This window comes from Penicillium expansum (genome assembly GCF_000769745.1).
Source record: "Penicillium expansum strain MD-8 chromosome Unknown contig361, whole genome shotgun sequence".
Lineage (NCBI taxonomy): Eukaryota > Fungi > Ascomycota > Eurotiomycetes > Eurotiales > Aspergillaceae > Penicillium > Penicillium expansum.
In genome coordinates this window covers 24,627-44,279 of record NW_015971525.1, presented here as the reverse complement: position 1 = coordinate 44,279, position 19,653 = coordinate 24,627, and the positions used below count along the sequence as shown (strand labels likewise).

At 48.8% G+C, this 19,653-nt stretch overlaps 7 protein-coding genes across 7 annotated transcripts; 5 read left to right on the top strand and 2 right to left on the bottom strand.

Annotated features, from left to right (window-relative positions):
* Positions 1-907: 907 nt before the first annotated feature.
* PEX2_102930 (Major facilitator superfamily domain, general substrate transporter) lies at positions 908-2,500 on the bottom strand (the record flags this gene model as incomplete). The annotated part of the gene is made up of 4 exons (XM_016747563.1): positions 908-1,230; positions 1,290-1,296; positions 1,339-1,774; positions 1,836-2,500. 4 exons carry the CDS (start codon positions 2,498-2,500, stop codon positions 908-910), a joined length of 1,431 nt encoding a protein of 476 aa, XP_016593370.1.
* An 888-nt stretch (positions 2,501-3,388) lies between these two features.
* PEX2_102920 (uncharacterized protein) lies at positions 3,389-5,166 on the bottom strand (the record flags this gene model as incomplete). Its single annotated transcript, XM_016747562.1, has 3 exons — positions 3,389-4,612; positions 4,667-4,865; positions 4,931-5,166. 3 exons carry the CDS (start codon positions 5,164-5,166, stop codon positions 3,389-3,391), a joined length of 1,659 nt encoding a protein of 552 aa, XP_016593369.1.
* A 4,289-nt stretch (positions 5,167-9,455) lies between these two features.
* Positions 9,456-9,707, top strand: PEX2_102910 (uncharacterized protein; the record flags this gene model as incomplete). The annotated part of the gene is made up of 1 exon (XM_016747561.1): positions 9,456-9,707. The coding sequence occupies one exon, from the start codon at positions 9,456-9,458 to the stop codon at positions 9,705-9,707; it is 252 nt and encodes an 83-aa protein (XP_016593368.1).
* Positions 9,708-10,319: 612 nt separating this feature from the next.
* On the top strand, positions 10,320-11,483 carry PEX2_102900 (GNAT family N-acetyltransferase; the record flags this gene model as incomplete). Its single annotated transcript, XM_016747560.1, has 4 exons — positions 10,320-10,393; positions 10,539-10,959; positions 11,143-11,184; positions 11,274-11,483. 4 exons carry the CDS (start codon positions 10,320-10,322, stop codon positions 11,481-11,483), a joined length of 747 nt encoding a protein of 248 aa, XP_016593367.1.
* Positions 11,484-12,218: 735 nt separating this feature from the next.
* Positions 12,219-14,888, top strand: PEX2_102890 (H(+)-transporting V0 sector ATPase subunit a; the record flags this gene model as incomplete). Its single annotated transcript, XM_016747559.1, has 3 exons — positions 12,219-12,344; positions 12,397-12,711; positions 12,762-14,888. 3 exons carry the CDS (start codon positions 12,219-12,221, stop codon positions 14,886-14,888), a joined length of 2,568 nt encoding a protein of 855 aa, XP_016593366.1.
* Positions 14,889-15,668: 780 nt separating this feature from the next.
* fbp1 (fructose 1,6-bisphosphate 1-phosphatase) lies at positions 15,669-16,721 on the top strand (the record flags this gene model as incomplete). Its single annotated transcript, XM_016747558.1, has 1 exon — positions 15,669-16,721. One exon carries the CDS (start codon positions 15,669-15,671, stop codon positions 16,719-16,721), a length of 1,053 nt encoding a protein of 350 aa, XP_016593365.1.
* Positions 16,722-17,429: 708 nt separating this feature from the next.
* Positions 17,430-19,117, top strand: PEX2_102870 (Major facilitator superfamily domain, general substrate transporter; the record flags this gene model as incomplete). The annotated part of the gene is made up of 5 exons (XM_016747557.1): positions 17,430-17,737; positions 17,810-17,849; positions 17,910-18,234; positions 18,294-18,921; positions 18,982-19,117. The coding sequence occupies 5 exons, from the start codon at positions 17,430-17,432 to the stop codon at positions 19,115-19,117; spliced, it is 1,437 nt and encodes a 478-aa protein (XP_016593364.1).
* Between the last annotated feature and the right edge of the window lie 536 nt (positions 19,118-19,653).

Below are 19,653 nucleotides of genomic sequence, written 5' to 3'. Positions count from 1 at the left end.
AACTGAGATATTTTGAACGCACGGAGTACAACGTTATAGATACATAGATTTTTATAGTAATTTGAAACCAGTGTTTCTTCTATATAGTACTTGGTTTCAGAAAACAAAATGGCTCAATGGGATATTTTACAACATACGGAGTACTTTAAACGAAAGTTATTAAACTAACTCTTAACGGAGTAAACCTACGGAGTATACGGAGTACCTGTGGACGGACTGCTCCGTAAGCCAGACCCAATTTATTGATTTTTTCTTTTTCTTTTTGGTGGATTTTCATGTTTCCGAGCTTGCGAGGGCCGAGGCTTCGCCGAAATAGGAGCCCGGAGGACACCTTACATGTGTGTAGGTCTACGTACGGAGTAGAAAAAGAAATGTCATCATTATTGCCTAGTATAACTAGATTTTTGTCGACCCTCTTACAATCAATAGAACATCATATTGAAAATGTTAAACGTAGGTAACCACGATTATGAGGTCGTGTGAGAGGCCAATATCCCCATACATTCTCTGCCTACTCAAATGGTGGTTTTCTAAAATGAGGCTACATATTTGGCACGGCAAGTGCAAGAATGCACCCCATACCACCAACGCATCGCGATGGGGTCGCTGGATCCTCAACTCCGACTATTGCTTGCATATACATATGCAACTACACGTACCGGATCTTCCCTCGCGAGTGGGGCTTTCCGAGGATATGTGGAAATGAACACGTCTGACAGTTGTAGTAACTAACTACTCCGTATGCTGTATGACTATCCAAGGTTACCCACGTTTATACATAGAAAAGAAGAAAAGCATCTATACGGTTTATGCTTTTTACCGCCTTCGTTCACGTCTAAGACATCTCAAAAGAACACCCCCAAACCTTCCCTGTCTGACCGCTCCTTCCGTACCGCCAACCCATACTTCACGACTGCTTCTGCTTAACCGAGCGCCATTCCATCAAAAGACTACCCACCATCGTCATGCAAGCCAACGCGACAGGAAGGTACCAAGTATGAGTCAAGCTCCCATTGATACCACCCAAGACCTCATCCCACCGGTCCATAGGAACCCCATTCTTTATATCGCCCAGTCCATGCTCTTCAACAAACTTAGGACTCAACCCTGGGACAACGTCTTCCAAAGTTGACGACAACTGATTCGTGAATATAACCTGCGCAATAGCGATAAACACCGCCGGTCCCATACTTTGCCCAAACAATATGACCCCGATGCCAAGGTTGACATCTGCGACACTCAGGGTTGTCTGAACAGCGGCTTGGGGATCATTAGGTAACCACTCTCACTTGGGGTCTAGTAGGACATAGCATTGTTAGTGCAATTTCTTATACTCACGAATTGGCCACTAAGTTTTACCCGAGATCGAACGACTTGATAGTATGTTGGTAAGTACCACTCCAAAACGTTCGTCATCGAATTGGTACAAGTGGTGAAGATGAAGCCCGCAATAACACTTCGGCTTTTGATAATGCGGAAAGGGAGTGCTGCCGAGTCTCCGCGCCGATATTGATTGAAGACGAAAGCGGCAAGTAGCACACCAAATACAACGAATAATGCAATTACTTTCTCATCTGACCAAGGATACTTTGTTCCCGCCCAAGATAACGCGATGAAGAGGGCCGTGAGGGATGGGATGAACAAGCAGTTACTGACGAGGTCCAGCTCTTTGATTTTCTGAGATAGTGTCATGTCGTCCTCTTGACGGGTTCTTGGGTCTGAAAAGAGGAAAAACATAGCCAGCAGCGATAAGCCGCCAATAGGAAGGTTGATCCTACTCAGAAGTCAGCGTAAAAATACATACCTTGATCATATCTGTGATTAGAATAGCATACCAGAAACACCATCTCCACCCCAAAGACTGCGTCAATGCACCGCCTACTATAGGCGCTGAAATGATGGCAAGCGATTCCACACACGCCATCAAACCCGCAAACACCGGTCGCTTGTTAAGCGGTAGAATGTGCACGAGGACCGCAAAACACCCAGCCATCTCACCCGAGAACCCTAGACCTGTCACTGCTCGCCCTACAATGAACATGATCGATGAAGCAGCCGTGGCACAGAGTAAAGAGCCTATGAGGTATATAACGATGCTTATTAAGAAGATGGTTTTGATTGAGAAGAGCTTATACAGCTTGGCGAAACCGAATTGAAACGCGCACGTGCAAAGTCGAAATGCAGATGAGTACCATCCCACGTCGGCGACAGTATGGAAGTGGTTAGTGATGCTCGGCACGGCTGTAGCGACAATGTTGACGTCTAGGCCTCCGAGGATAAGGACGATGCATAGTGCAATGATTGTGAGCCAAAATTTGGTGCCTGTTGGGTAGATTGGCTCTATGTCTACGGTAGATTCGATGTTGAGAGGCTCAATTGTCTGTGCCGAGGTTTCCGTGGCAGGTTGGTTTTGCTGCTGCCGTTGGTGTTGCTGTAGGTCGGGCAAGATGGTGAACGCTTCGCGCTCGAGGAGACGGACCTCTATCGCTGTAGTCGCCATAGTAGGAGACTATCGAGAATGGCATATGGGAAGAAACAGAGTAGAAAAGGTGTCCCCATTATCATACAGACATGTGGGGTAGTGGAGATTCCAAGGCTGGCTCCAGCCTCGGCCCGCCTCCCGCAAGGTTGTCACCTGCTCACCTTGGCGACACTGAACTATTAATCGAGTTGTAGAGACTACGTTTGGCTAGGTTTGATAAAAAAAAGACGTATACATAAAGCAAAAACTGAGAGATTCTATTAAGTATTACCTATCGCAAGGTGTGCCACCTCCACGGGCGGAATATAAACCAGCCGTTCGGGACAATAACGGTAGACAACATTAGAGGGTCAATTTGGGTTGCAGAAAGAAACAAGTCAAAAGACCAGATCCAAAGCTCAAGCAACAAGCAAAAAGAGCACCCATCCTCCCCACAGGGTATCAAACACAAAATCAGGAAACCAAAAAAAAAAAAAAACGGCAGAGTGGTATCAATCTAGTCGGACGACGCACCACGTAGCGCATAATCGCGTCGCGAGTAGAATCACAGTCGCAGGACGTAGGTCGTAAAGGAGTGAACCGCAGTCCAAAGGGCTGCTGGCGTCGTTGGCGCCGATGGTATTATTTTAGAGAAATAGAGATCGAAGGAAAAAAGCGACAGCGGGTATCTCATTGTCGCTATCCCAGGTCCCGGCCCGAGATTAAGGGGGGCCATGGGGTACTGGAAACAGCGACAGTGGCGAGGGAAAAAAAATAAAAAAAATAAAAAAAAAACAATCGGCGCGAAGTGGTATCAAATTTGCACCTTCAGGACTCAATTAGACCATCAGGGATATCGCGGGCTGACGGTGGATAGGACATGTCCCACCACCGTTCAAACTCCACGACAGGTCTGCGAGTCGCACTTCATGCGGCAGCCTGAACAGGGGTGGCGACGGCAACGTTGACATTCTTGGGGTCCTCGGCAGTCTCAACAGCCTTGGGGGCCTCCTCGACGACAGCGGGGGCCTCAGCGGCGGTCTCCTTGGCAGGGACAGCGGGAGCCTCCTCAGCGGCCTCGGCCTTGGCCTCGGTCTCGGTGGCAGTAACCTCCTCCTTGTCAAGCTTGACAGCCTTGCTGGGCTTGCGGAAAAGACCACCGAGCTTCTTGGCCTTAGTTTCCTTGGCCTCACCATCGGTGACCTCGTTGTCAGAGGAGTCAGTCTTCTTCTCCTTCTTGATGCCGAGGTTGCCAAAGAACGAGGTGCGGCGCTTCTCCTTGGGGCTGGAGACGGCTTCAGCAGCGGGGGTCTCAGCAACAGGGCTCTCAACGGCCTCAGCGGGAGCAGTCACGGCCTCGGTCTCGATGGGCTTGACGGCAGCCTCCTCGACTGGGTTCTCGAGCTGAGGAGCGGTGCTGGCGACGGGAGTCTCCTCAGCAGCGGGGGCAGTGGCCTCCTTCTCAGACTTCTCGTGGGAGGGGCTGGCGACCTTCTGGAAGAAGTTGCCGAAGATGGAAGCACGCTTGGCCTTCTTCTCGGCCTTCTTCTCATCCTTAACCTCCTCCTTAGCGGCTTCGGTAGTCTCAGCAGGGGTTTCAGCAGTAGGCTCAACAACCTCAGCGGGGGCAGCAGCAGCCTCGGTGGTCTCAGCAACGACAGGGGCAACAGCCTCGACGGAGGGCTCAGCAGTAGGCTCGGCGGTAGGCTCGACGGCCTTGGTCTCCTCAGCAGCGGGAGTCTCCTCCTTCTTCTCCTCGGCGTCCTTCTTACCGAGGAGGGAACCGAAGATGCTGGTGCGCTTGCGGGATTGGGAACGGCTCTTGGGGGCCTTCTCCTCCTTCTTCTCTTCCTTGGGTTCCTCCTGAGCGGCCTCAGCAGCCACAGCGGGGGTCTCCTCCTTCTTCTCCTCGGGCTTCTTGGCGGCGGCAACGACAACGGCAGGCTTGGTAAGCTTCTCGAGCTCGGCCTTGTAACCCTCGCTAGAGATGATGGTCTCCTTCTCGGCCTTAGCTTCGGTGGCCTGCGTCTCGATGGCGAGAACCCAGCTGTCACGCTCAGCAGCGCTTGAGGCCTGGAAGGTGTGCTTGTGGCCAGCAACCTTGAAGAGAAACTCGCTGGTACCCTCCTTGGTCACATCGGAGACATCGGCCTATTGAACATGTTAGTGTATATCGCATCGCGGTACAATCGCGAAAGCACTTACGAGGTTGAAAATGCCAGCGGGTGTGGCCTTGTCTTCAGCGCGCTTGGTGAAGAAAAGCAGACCCTTTCCGGTCTGGCTGGCCCAGGCGGCGGTAGGGTTGGCGACAGCGGCCTTCTCGTTCTGCTGGAAGACGGAGAGCTGCTTACTCTCAACGGCCTCTTCGTTGAAGTAGAAGAAGCGCTTGGCGAAGCGGAAGCCCCTGAAAGAAAAACAAGCATACTCGTTAGTTTCTGTGTCGCGTGCGTGATCTTAGTCGCAACTCACTTGACGAGACCAGGGCCCTTGTGGCCCAGAACACCCTCAGTGGCTGGCTTCACCTCCTCCTTGACGGGCTCGGCAGTCTCGGTGCTCTCAACAGCGGGAGTAGCAGTGGGCTCGGCGGCCTCAGTGGTCTCCTTGGGAGCTTCAACCGCTGCCTCAGCGACAGGGGCCTCAACGGCAGTCTCAACGGCAGGGACGACCGCGGGGGTCTCCTCAACAGTCTTCTGGACTTCAGACATGATTAAAATAATAAACGTATTAAAGAAGCAGAGCTTCGTAAAGGGAATAAGGCGTGTTGGGTATAGGGTATCTCAAAGGAAAAGCAAAGGAAATTAGAGCACGAGAGCTCGGGGTATCACGAAGTAGGTTATTTTGCTTTGTGGGAGAAAGAAGGGAAGAGAGGAAAGGAAAAGGGAAAAAAAGAGTCAGAGGGTTGTTGATGGCGTCCTCCCAAAAAAGGAAAGGACCTGCAGGGAGCCCAGAGCTCAGTGGACCCACTGGATTAGCTAATGGCACTTCAGGGGTTAATTGTTTTTTATTTTTTATTTTTATTTTTTTTTGGCTTTCAATTTTTTTTACTGTTTTTTTCTTATTTTTTGTACATTTTTTGGTTGTATTATTATTACTTCTATTCTTTTTTTTTCAACTATTCACAATTCTTTTTGCAATGTCTCAAATTTACTACATGTATGTTACCTGTAATATGGTTCCAAGGGCAGCCAACTTTGTAGCCGTGGAACATATATCCAAATCTATACGGAGTACATCTGGATGTACTCCGTACCGTCCACGGGATACTTCGTAAAGATACGAACTTCCTTTGTCTAGCACGGCGCTAGACTTGATCTAACTGAATTTAGTTTATAAACATCAAGGAAATAGGAGAAAAGAAAACTCTGCAAATCTTGGCTTTCATCTGTACTCCGTATGAAACCATCACACCATGGCCACCCGAGCCATGATCGGCCATGCAGCTTGAGTCAACGGTCCCGTCTAGTCTCCCCTAATTCATCCGTGCAGTTCGGATCCTCTCAACCGATTTGATAATATTGTCTCGCAACACTTCTTTTTGTTTCATGTGCATTCTATTCTGTACGAAAAACATATACAAAGTGCCATCCCATATCGTCATGGCGGGGTCATCTTGGATGGCAGGTCATAAGACTATCAAAAAGTATAAGTGCACAATCTCATACTTCCTGGACCCGTAAGGAGGTTCTATAATTGTTCGGTGGGCCGCCACAACGTTGGCGCTCATTCCATCATCGCTTTCAACCATCCCGTTACACAGTTCAAGGGGGGGGGTTGCCGTCAGAATTACTGAAATGATCCATTCATTATCAAATCAACTAAGTGTTTCAATGGTTCTTTCGTATTACTCCGCATAGTCGAGAACTCGATCCGAGCTTGCAAGGCTCTCCATCCCTCGGAAGGGCCATATCGGTACTAGAATTATCCCTTTGGAGGGGCATCCCTGTATTCCAGTATTCCATGCCCCTCACCACAAGGCAGACCGTCATTTTGCTTCCTTCGTGATGATCAGCCCAGTACTCCGTACATATGTTGTATGAACTTTGTCGCATTCATTCGCATGGCTTAGGCTGGGTATTGGCTATTAGGGCCATGCACTCATCTTTAGGTTCTACAGAATGGTTGGCCATCACGACTTCCTGGTGCAATCTTTACTCAGACCCCATGACCAGATATCAACTCTATGATGGAGTGGCGCGTGCAAACCCTCGTGGACAACCAACCAGCAGTAACACAACCCCTCCTTCTTGGCTCTGGCTTTGATGTACATCCCTATCGGCGTATCAACTATCTTTATCGCGCTGCGGGAAGGATCCCATGATGTTTGTGTCGGGCCAATCCCAGCACATTTCCATGGTGTCGCCTCTTTACGTGATAAGCGCATCATTCCATACGAGGATCGTCTCATCACAATACCAATCCACAGAGTATGAAGTGCACTACTTTGTATAGTTGCACGAAAGAACACATTTGAAACTCGAACCAAGGTCCACAAACCTGGAAAATAATGCCCCTAATTAAGCCCCTTTTCTTTCGCCCTTTACAACATACTCCGTACGCCATTAATTTTTTTCTATATTGTACGGAGTACGGAGTAGATTTATCAGTGACAAGATGTACTCCGTAAAATCAAAAAGTACGTCCCCACTGTGCTATGCATTTAGTTTTGAGTCTTGGCGAATAGGGGGTTGTCCAGCCCTACAAACTCTGCCTAGGTGAATCAAAGCACTTTATTTGGCATCGTTTCCATGGTTCATCGACAGGATAGCGTCTGCAGGCCCAACACGAGAATAGAGAGTACCGTGGTACGGAGTCCCTTTTTTTTTCTCCCGGCTATACAACATACAATGTACGGTGTAGTGTGGCACCATTTTATAGGTACATTGTATGATTCTGATCTACTCCGTACAACATACTACCACCAGAGCACCATGAGCTCATAGTCCCAACACTGGCAGCCAGAATGTGGCTATCGAAGCATTTCAAGTAATGATAGACACACGGGGGAATCCACCCCCTGCTCGATAACTCATCACACCCTATCATGACCCCCTTTTGCACCCGTTGGGGCCACCAGCGCTACGATGTACCATTATTTACCAACCCTGCCGCCCTTTTTTTGCGGTCGCGAGTCCCGACTCTTATCCCTGCTCCTACTACGTCCTATGAATGGTTGGAATTCACCGGTCATCGTCGATCACATCACTGTCCCAAGTCAAGCTTGTCGATCTTTCTTTCGCTCTTGTCGACGTATGGACTAAATTTTGACACCATGCAAGTGCCATGCGTAGCGGAGCCCGAGCGCCTAGGGACTCTTTCCCGCTGTTTCAGGATGCATATTACTCCATCCGACTACATTGTATCTGTGATTGCTCCAGGGACATACATTGTACCGTACATGATGCAGATGGCTATACTCCATACGGTACGGAGTACTCCGTACGCGTTGAGCAGAGGAATAAAAAGAAACTAAAATATAGTGCCACAGCAGCAGGACTACAGTTAGGTCCACATAGGTACTTCACTTTCGAGAAAGATAGAACATATCTCCCGAGCGCGTTACGGAGTAAATTAATCTTAATACTTCGCGCCAAGCACCAACTTGACCTGCGGTGTACACAGGGGACGGATTTCCCGTCTATCTAAGCTCTCCGATGCCCCCCGATGACTCTAGCGTCCACTAGGCTATCTTAACCATGGCACACTTTGATGAGGATAGGCGTTTGCTTAATCTTAGCTTGATATTAACTGTGGGTTTCTCACCCGATTTAATCTTGTAGAACACTCTGACCAAAGGTATACTTCCGACGGATAATATCTAAATGAATTTGTGATTCAAACGTCTTTCGGGTTTTTGGGTCGTACGGGAGGTGAGAAGGAGGTGAGAGCCACAATACAAAGTTGTGGAATAGGGGAGGATCCACACAAGCTCGGGTATGGATGGAGTTTGGCTTGTTTTTGAGGTGTCGAGTGTCGAACAAGGAGGTTTCAATTATTGATTCATGTCTGTGGTCTGTGTGTTGGCTCAGTATTTCATTTTCACTCGCAAGCGTTTACTTTGAATGCCTAAGGGATAAATGCAAATGCATGGTACCTGTGTCCTGTACGTTGTACGATGTACCTACTCCGTAGGCCCATTCCTCAGGCTGACAGGTCAGAAAGATCCAAAAAGGGAGGGCGGTGGATGAGTCATATCACATGCAGCCAGGTCTTGGCAATATCACGTGGTCTCGGCTATTCGCCAATTAGATCTCGCTACAAATCTTTGGAATCTGCCACCGCCTTTGGAAGTTTGCATAAATAGAGCCAGCTCGCCCGGCTTTTCCTCTTCTTCTCTTTTCTTCTTCATACTTACCTTGTTTGGGTGGATGCGATCATAAAGGCAGCTCACCACAGATTGGTCCCTGCATTGCACAGCGCGGCGGAACAGTTTGTTCAATGGCCTTCGTGGTCATTGACAGGCGTATTCTTTGGCACTCTCCATTCGTGGAACTCTTTTCATCAAGTTTTGAGCCAGTGGCTCGAGGTTGGAGATGAGATGTGGCCGTGACACGTAGTTTAGAACAAAGCGTCAATAAAGCACTAGTGACAATTATTTCTGTTGTACCCTTCATGCACGTACACCTTCACCGTTCTGTCGGGCTCCCTCGACGCGCATTAAAGGCTGTTGGCTGTCATGATCAGTAAATGATGGTCCATTCACTGCATCTTCATTCCACAGTCCTTCAGTGCTCAGTGTTCCTTACTACCATCACTGAACTGCTGGATTATCACTTCCAGGCCCCGATTTGTTGACATGACGTCCGACTCACTAGCTTCGCCACATGTGTGGCGACAGACCACCAGGCCAACTCTTGCTAGAATAAAACCCATCTGTCACATCCTACTAAAGCCAAACTCATACCAACTTGAATTCTAGTCTACCATAATTAACTCCAACCTAATTTCCTCAAAATCACTGCCGCAATCGCGACCAAAGAACTCAACCTCACTCAAGATGCCCGTCCCCACTGCCGACCTCTTTGACAAGCAACAAAACGAAGCCAACTGCACACAACCTCCCAGCTCTGCTACCCACACCTCCCCCGATCATGTCAACAACAACAGCTATCTCGGGACCGCGCCTAGCAGCTCGGCTAGTGCGTCGCAGGATGCTGATAGTGGTCGCGCTCTGACCAAGGAGGAGGCCGATCGCCTGTACGAGGAGCGCATGGAGGAGGAATACGCAAAGAGGGATGGCGGTGCCTAAGTTAAAGCCGATACGCTGATGTATGGCTTGACATATCTGTTCCTGTGTCGTTGACTCCGGTCTACGGGAGCTCGTGTCTACCGATAACGATGGGGTTGAGCTTGCTTTGTTTTCTCCCTACGACTATGTATTATGGGTATAAATTGTCAATATCTAAATAATTTGGACTTTAATTCACAAGCCCTTTGGTTAAGAAGGCGACAGACACTGTATATTGGAGCTTCGAATGGGCTGGAAATGAGTTACTGGCGTGGGGGTGGGTGGTCGACCTCGGATGTTAATATATATTTCTACCGAGTTCTATTCAAGCCACAAGTATTCCCTATCCTTTTCTGTTACACCCTTCTGATCATGTATTGCATATATCGCTAGTATAAGAGAATCAACACTTGCTGTAGTCCGGGTCCTAGTCCGGGTCCAGGCCCGGGAGCAAGACCCCGCAACCGTGACTCACGCAGGATATGGCATAACGGTATAAAAATTTTCAGTAGTAACCTAGTCGCAAATTTTCAAGTCAGATAACGGGAACGAAGAGAGTTGTAAAGATATATAATTATCGTGTCGATATACAACACGCAACCCAGGTCCAAACACATCACATATTCCGTCGAAATGAGCTTCTACCCCAATCAATCTACATCCGTGATCATCCCAGCGGATGTGGAACATATACACACAAGTCGTCTGTATCTACGACCGCTGACAGTGGCTGACGCCGCGGCCATCTTTGAGATCTGACGACGACAAGACGTGGCGGACTGGCTGTAAGACCGCACCCTAGGAGCAGCTACTATGATAGCCCAGGATAAAAACTGACGTGACTATTTGTAGCTGGCCCAAAGTCCCCCACAAAGACATATCAGAGTCCGAGGCTATCATTACCAAAAAGACATTCACAACACCGGATGCGTCAGGAGCCGTTGGGCGGAAATTCTTCTTCGCCATTATCCGCTCCGAGGATTCATCACGAACGGTTATCGGGGGAGCAGGAATCAATGCTCTTAGCCCAGCCCCGTCAGTGGGGTACAATGTACATCCTGACTTCTGGGGAAAGGGTTATGCCACCGAGGCAGTTGCTGGTATTATAGATGCATGGTGGAAGCTTGACAGAATGGAGTTTGACGGGACGGGATCAGATTTGGGAAAGGAGAAGCTGTTTGCGGCGTGCAATGGGGCGAATATTGGCAGTGTGAAGGTGCTGCAGAAGACTGGATTTAGTATCTATCGCGAGGAGTCGATCGAGGGTGACGTGGTTGCACTGTTTGAATTAGAGAAGCCTAGCAGATAGTATGGCAGACGAAGCATTGACCCACTTGGTGGTGGTTTATTGATGTTCGAGGGTCTAGGATCAAAATTGCCTGCCTAACCCTCATATATCTTGCTGCGAACCGTCACTGCGAGTGATTTTACAGCAGGGAATTTAAACAAATTCTAGGACACTGACTATGATGTCTTTGACACCTTGATTGCATCTTGGGTATGGTTAGTACATATTGTGTTCAATAGCAAATAACAACCGAAAACCTGGGCATTCATACTGTGCAATCTCGCTATTTGAGCATCCAGTTTGCCATGCTCGATTTTCTCAATGGGGGGCCCACTAAAATACAGCAAAAGCAAATCAATACTGGTTTTATCTCTCTGAAATCTGATATTAACCAAGTGTTTGAAGCCATGAAGTATGTCTCTTTGAAGGAAGATGGCGAGGAAGACGTTGAGAGGAACCGTGAAGAAGATGGCGAGAAAGAGGAAGAGGGAGAGGAAGGGGAGGAATGAGCAACTATCGCGACAAGCCGGTGATACGTGAAAGAGGAAGCGGTACTTCAATTTAGCCACCAGATCTGTGACCAAAAGGAAGTGTTGTATATCTAGAATCTTAAGAGGGATACACTATGTAAGTCGCTAATCTAAACAAGGAGATTGAATAAGAAAATCCAACTATGGACTCGACTAAAAGATTTTAGAAACAAGATGTACTCTGTTCATAGATAGAAACCGTCGGATTTTCTGACAGCATCGTGGCAGTATATATAGGCCCTAATAACTCTTAAGGGGTCATCTATTTTGTAGCATGCGATGGCATACTCGTTCCTCAACTATGATCAGTTGGGGAGACCTGCTCCCATTCCCTGGTAGGCGATTTAGGACGAATCTCCCACTGGTTCAGACTCTCGAAATACAGGAAAAAAAAATCAAAATGGCAATAAGCCACTATTTCTGTTCAGGTGTGGTTGTAATCGGGAGTGGTTTAAAGGGAACTATACGACGTAAGTAGGTACTACGTTGGAGAAGAGACGTCTCATGACATCACGTGAAAACTAAATCACGTGGCTGGATGCAGCCAGCTTGACAGAGCCACCTGAGAACAAGTCCAAATAGAGCCCGGACTATCTGCATCAACAGAGCCGAGCATCTGTGCCTCTCATTGAATCTAGTCTACTGTCGCTCTTTAGCCTCCTCTTCCCCTGTCTTCTTACCAAAAGACACGGCTCCTGGTAGCCTCCTTCCACCATGGCTCCGCGGGACACCTTCTTCCGCTCGGCGGATATGAGCTTGACCCAGCTCTACATTGCCAACGAGATCGGCAGAGAAGTTGTCAGTGCTTTAGGTGAAGTTGGTCAGGTTCAGTTCCGAGATGTAAGTGACGAAGAACGCTTTGGTTTGATGCTCCCCGCTGACCTCTTTCTAGCTCAATCCGGACACGAACGCTTTCCAAAGAACCTTTACAAAAGAAATCCGTCGACTGGACAATGTCGAAAGACAACTCCGCTACTTCCATCAACAGATGGAAAAGGCCGCAATCCCTATGAGATCTTCCTCTGATTTCTCCGATACATTGGCTGCCCCTTTAGCGTCGGAAATCGATGAGTTGGCCGATCGCAGCGAGAGCCTTGAACAGCGGATTATCTCCCTGAACGATAGCTATGAGACCTTGAAGAAGCGTGAAGTGGAGCTGAGCGAATGGCGATGGGTACTTCGAGAGGCCGGTGGATTCTTCGATCGGGTAGGTGGCCTCGATTATACCGCTGTTGATAGACGAGGCTAACTGAATAGGCCCATACACAAACGGAAGACATTCGCCAGTCCTTTGACAACGATGAAGCTCCTTTGCTCCGCGACGTTGAGCACCACGCCCCCCATCAAAATGGAGACACTCAGGGTCAGCAGAGCTTCTCGGAAATGAACATTGGATTCGTCGCTGGTGTTATCCCCCGGGATCGCATTGGAGCCTTTGAGCGTATCCTCTGGCGCACCCTGCGTGGAAACCTTTACATGAACCAGTCCGAGATCGCGGAGCCCATTATTGACCCGATGACCAACGAGGAAGTCCACAAGAATGTATTCGTCATCTTCGCTCATGGCAAGAATATCCTTGCCAAGATTCGAAAGATTTCGGAGTCGCTCAACGCATCTTTGTACGGTGTTGATGAGAACAGCGAACTGAGAAGGGACCAGATTCACGAAGTGAATACCCGTCTCGGCGATGTTGGCAATGTGCTCCGTAACACCAAGAACACCCTTGATGCGGAACTTTCGCAAATTGCTCGCTCGCTCGCCGCATGGATGATCATTGTCAAGAAGGAAAAGGCCGTTTACGATACCTTGAACAAGTTCTCATATGATCAAGCGCGGAAGACGCTGATTGCTGAGGCGTGGTGCCCAACAAATTCTCTTGCTCTGATCAAGTCAACCCTTCAGGATGTGAACGACCGCGCGGGCCTCACCGTTCCTACAATTGTCAATCAGATCCGCACCAACAAGACTCCTCCAACTTTTGTCAGGACGAACAAGTTCACCGAAGGATTCCAAACCATTGTTAATGCTTACGGTATCCCCAAGTATTCGGAAGTCAACCCTGGTCTGTACACGGTTGTCACTTTCCCCTTCTTGTTCGCAGTCATGTTCGGTGATTGCGGTCATGGTGCACTGATGACCCTAGCCGCTTCTGCTATGATCTTCTGGGAAAAGAAGCTGGCGCGGACTAAACTGGATGAACTGACATACATGGCATTCTATGGACGATACATCATGTTGATGATGGGTCTGTTCTCGATCTACACCGGTTTTATTTACAACGATATTTTCTCCAAATCTTTCACCATCTTCCCCAGTCAGTGGCAGTGGCCCGAGGAGATCAAGCCCAGCCAAATGATCGAGGCGACATTGAAAGAAGGCTATCGCTATCCAATTGGATTGGATTGGAACTGGCACGAGGCGGACAACTCCTTGCTCTTTTCGAACAGTATGAAGATGAAGATGAGTGTGCTCCTTGGATGGTGCCACATGACCTATGCCCTTTGCTTGCAGTACGTCAATGGACGGCACTTCAAGTCCAAGGTTGATATTTGGGGCAACTTCGTTCCTGGATTGCTCTTCTTCCAGTCAATCTTTGGTTACCTTGTCCTCACTATTCTCTACAAGTGGTCCGTGAACTGGCAAGAGAAGGGTGTGAACCCCCCCGGTCTCCTGAACATGCTCATTTTCATGTTCCTGAGCCCTGGTACGGTGGAAGAACAACTCTATCCTGGCCAGAGCTTGGTCCAGGTTCTTCTGCTCCTCGTCGCTGTGGCCCAGGTACCTATTATGCTCTTCCTCAAGCCATTCTGGCTCCGCTATGAACATAACCGTGCTCGTGCCCTGGGTTACCGCGGCCTTGGCGAGAACTCCCGTGTGAGTGCACTTGATGCCGATGGTGATATAGACGGCGGGCTTGGTCGTGACAGTCTGGCTAGCGACGGAGAAGGCGTGGCCATGCTTTCTCAGGACATCGATGATAGCGACGAGCACGAGGAGTTCGACTTTGGCGACATCATGATCCACCAAGTCATCCACACCATCGAATTCTGTCTCAACTGTATCTCTCACACTGCCTCTTACCTTCGTCTGTGGGCTCTGTCACTTGCCCACCAGCAACTCTCCATCGTTCTTTGGACCATGACCATTGGTGGTGCCTTTGAGCAGGAGAACCCCGTGACCCGTGTTATCATGATTGTTGTCAGCTTCTATCTCTGGTTTGTACTGACGATTTGCATTCTGTGTGTGATGGAAGGTACTAGTGCCATGTTGCACTCGCTTCGTCTTCACTGGGTTGAGGCGATGAGCAAGCATTTCGTTGGTGAGGGTATTCCTTTCTTGCCTTTCAGCTTCAAGACTCTGTTGGAGGAGGACCCCGTGGACTAGTCTTTTTCCTTTCTTTTTCTACAACACACGGGACTGTCTTACTCCCTGTCTCCTTTTTGTATTGTAAAGGGTCTAGAATTATACATTATCTATATTGATTACCGATCTGTCCCACCTGTTATTGTTCCATTGATGTAGATCCCTGCACATATCCACACCGCACTATCATTTATAGCGCAGATATCCCCCTTTAATTAGGTACATTGAGGTACACCAATGACATTACCTAAATTTCAAGATCTTTTCAAGTGCGCATGACTATGAGTGGGGTATAGGGAATTTATTCTTCCGTTGCTGATCCCGAGGCCGAGGCCGAGTCGGACAAGGAAAAGACCGGGAAGATCTAGACTTTAGGACAGCGCATCTTCTATTAGCGTGGACATATTGATATGGGCGTATAGCTAATTGGAGAGAGCTTAGGGGTTTATCTCTAAAATACCAAATTTCTGCAGCGATCAACAGATAATAGTTGATATTTGATAGGGAGCTGTATAGTTAAGAGACGGGCGTTCCCGGCAAAGGGGGGAAACCGGGCGAGGGACGAGGGTCCGGGCAGGTCACGCGGGGCAAGATGACGAAAACAGGTCTGAGGTCACTCCCCCAATCTCCGTACTTCTACCCGGTTTAATCCCCCCCTCACTGACGTTCAACTACTTTTTCTTACTTTATCTGCCTTGTTTTGAGATTGCCACTTCTACTATTTAACCTACTCTTCACTTGAAACTCAATTGTTATACATTTCAATCTTCATACCCTAAATCCTTCCAACAATATCTCAAAATGGCTACAGCACCCCCCGTCGGAGCGGAGAACATCAACACTGATATCGTCACACTTTCCCGGTTCTTCACAGAAGAACAGATTAAGTACCCTGAAGCCTCGGGTGACTTCACCCTCCTGTGCCATGCCCTCCAATTCTCCTTCAAGTCAATTGCCTACTACATCCGTCGTGCCTCCCTGATCAACCTTACCGGACTCGCTGGTTCCTCAAACATAACCGGTGATGATCAGAAAAAGCTGGACGTGATCGGCAATGACATCTTTATCTCCGCCATGCGTGGCTCTGGCAAGTGCCGCATTGTCGTCTCAGAAGAAGAAGAGGAGGTGATTCGATTCGACGAGCACCCCAATGCTCGTTACGCTGTTGTCTGCGATCCCATCGACGGTTCCTCCAACCTGGACGCCGGTGTGTCTGTCGGCACCATCTTCGGTATCTTCCAGCTCCCCGACGAGGTTCTGGGTCCCAATAAGACCGTCGGCCCACAGGACCTGCTCCACCCAGGTACCAGCCTGGTGGCGTCCGGCTTTACCATGTACGGTGCCTCAGCGCAGCTGGTGATCACTATGCGCGGCGGCGGTGTCAACGGCTTCACGCTCGAGAACTCGCTCGGCGAGTTCATCCTCACCCACCCCAACATGAGACTGCCCGCAGCGCGCTCCATCTACTCTGTCAACGAGGGCAATAGCCAGTACTGGGACGAGTGGTGCAATGCCTACTTCCACAGCCTCAAGTACCCCGAAAACGGCGGCAAGCCTTACAGCGCCCGTTACATTGGTAGCATGGTCGCCGATGCTTACCGCACTCTGTTGTACGGCGGTATCTTCGCCTACCCGGCTGACTCTAAGAGCCCCAAGGGCAAGCTTCGTATCCTGTACGAGTGCGCGCCCATGGCTATGGTCTTCGAGAATGCAGGCGGTCTTGCTGTCAACTCGCGTATGGAGCGGTTGATGGAGGTTGTTCCTGAGAACATTCACGATAAGAGTGGTGTCTTCCTTGGCTCCAAGGATGAGGTCCAGAAGGTCATTGATATGTACAACAAGTACAAGAAATAAGCGTCTCGCTTAGACAGTCTTTTGTTCTTTCTGGATGCTGGTTTATACTGGCATATTACCTTTTAACTATATTTATTCCTCTATCTCATTCTTGGATATGATGATCTAGCTGGTTGGGGTTTACATTTTGGTTTCCCGACCTCTGCCTTGTTGCAGACTTGTTGTTTTCAGCGCTTTACGAAACTTATACCCGCATATATCGGGACTGAAAAATAAAATAAAATTACTAAATCATGCTGCTCTGTAGTGCTACCAACTGCTCCGTGTATACTCCGTGGCGCATACAGAGGATTGGAACTCCACTAGATCGGGTCCCGCAGAGACTGGGCATGCAGCTAACAAGCTTACCGATGTTTAAATTGTTTTGACATTTACACAACCCTTGATTAATCCCACAGCCCAGGGTCTTCAAGTGAAACATTAAGACTCACACTATCTCGGCATTTATTCCTTCTGGATCGAAAATCAAAGCCCTAGCGAATCACAACTGGGCTCGGCAACTGCTTGATGCGATTTTGGTGATAGCGTCAAAATTTCCCGGCGAATTTGATGACTCCTCATTCGAGCGGCTGATGGCGTGCTCCGAATCAGCCCTATAACAGCCCAGAGCTCCCAAGAAAAAAAAATTGAAGCAATCTCAGATAACTGATTGGCGGTGTCATATCCCCATACCCTAGAGGCCAGTGTTGTTGAGGTAGATATTCAACCATGTCTTCTCTACCTATCGAGAAAGCCCCGCGGACAGTGGAAGCCGAGCAAAACCCCATAAAATCAGAGAATCCGGCTGGCTCTGAGCCCACACGCCAGAAATGGTATGAATGGTTTGCGCCGACTGATACCCCCGCCGAGCGGCGGCTGATTCTCAAGCTCGATGGACTGATCATCGTCTTCGTCTTCCTGGCGTACTGGGCTAAAGTCTTGGATTCTTCGGCCACGAGTACAGCCTATGTGTCTGGTATGAAGGAGGATCTGAAGCTTTATGGTAACCAATTGAATTATCTGCAGACAGTCTACATGTATGTCTATCCGATGGGTTGGTGATGGTGCTTGTAGAATGGGAATTGAGGATTGATGCTGACTTGGTATAGGGTTGGTTTCATCACGATGCAGATTCCTCTGACTCTGTTGGTTCGTTGTCACTTATAATCCACCCCATGGAGATGCTGATTTGCTGACTGCTTGCCATAGATGACTCGCTGCCCCGTGAACTATTTCCTGCCTGCCGCCGATCTATTCTGGGGTGTCTTCACCCTGGCGCAGTACAAGGCCAATAATGTTACCCAGCTCTACGCTCTCCGTTTCTTCGTCGGTGCCCTTGGTGGCTTCTTCTTCCCTGCCGTGCAATGGTACCTGGGTAGTTGGTATAAGCGCTCAGAACTGTCCCGCCGAGGCGCGATTTTCTTCATTGCTTCCCAAGTCGGCAGCATGAGCTCGGGATACATCCAAGCAGGAGCTTACGCCAGACTTGATGGTCGGTATGGGATTGAGGGGTGGAGATGGCTGTACATCATTTGTGAGTGTATCCTAAGTGCCCCAGAAAAAGAAAAAAGACATACAGACTAATGATATCAGGCTTTGCATGCACAATCCCCATCGCCTTCCTAGGCCTATGCGTCCTCCCCAGCACACCCGACAAATGCAACTCGCGCTTCCTCAGCGCCGACGAGGTCCTTCTCGCGCAACAGCGCATGGCATCCGAGAACCGCGAAGCCCGCCAACCCTTCACCAAGTCGAGGGTTATCCAGATCCTGAAAGGCTGGCGGTTGTGGGTTCTAGTCGCATTTGCATTCTTTTTCTCACAAGCGGACGGTGTATCTTCAAACAGCGGCTTGCCGATCTGGCTTAAGGAGGAGGGATACTCGGTCGAGAGCATTAACACGATCACAACAGTCTCTCCGGCAGTTACCATTGTGGCATCAGTGATCTGCGGTGTTCTTTCTGATGTATATGATGCGAAGGCTAGCTTGATTGCTGCCACTGCTGTGCTGAATATCTTCGCTTGCATTGTGCTGGCCATCTGGAATGTCCCTGTTGGACTGAAGTTCTTTGCATTCTTCCTGTCTGGCACGGCGGATGGTATTGCGGCTATTATCTATGCCTGGGCAAATGAGATTTGTGCTCACAGTGCCGAGGAGCGTGCTATTGTCATCAGTGCGATGAATACCATTGGTAATACCTTTGGGGCTTGGATTCCACTTTTGTGAGTGTTGGTGCGACCTACTGATGTCGAACTTTGTACTGACTTTTTTTTCTTATTTAGCGTGTGGAAGACTGTTGATGCTCCGAGGTACCTTATTGGATATAACTGGACTATTGCCCTTGATGTGTGCATGCTAGCTATGCTGGCTGTTCTTTATCAGTTCTGGGCCCGTGAAAAGAAGCGTTCTCATGCATAGATAGTTATAAAAGAATAGATTGATATAATTTAGTAATTAGATTCTGACTTTTCCTCCATGTTGTATATCGCAGCTATGACTTCACAGTTCGTAGTCAAGGTCTCCCTCGGGTAGCCTCCGGGCCCGTTGGTACATGACGTAAGCCAGGCTCGCCTATGGCAACGCTAGTCCCAATATGAGCTAGCTCCGGCTGAAGGTGATTCCGCGCCGTCGGAGCTTGAAAAAAGTACAAATTTCTGTTTTCACTCTTTTCTCTTCCATCATCCTACGCTCATCTCCAGCATGGTTAATGCTTCCAATGCAAACGGAGACTGAGGTTGATTGATTTCTGGTCTTAAGCCAATTATAACTGTCGACACAATGTGTTTATTACTAACCAACAGTCGGTCTGCAGGATCTGCAATAATGGTAAGATCTTGTCCACTCAATCCCCCCAACACACCCACGCACCTCCCAACATGATGATACCTTTAACCAAATACAAACTAGAGTCTTTGACCCCAAGGGGAATGAAACTTATGTTATTGCACGTCAGG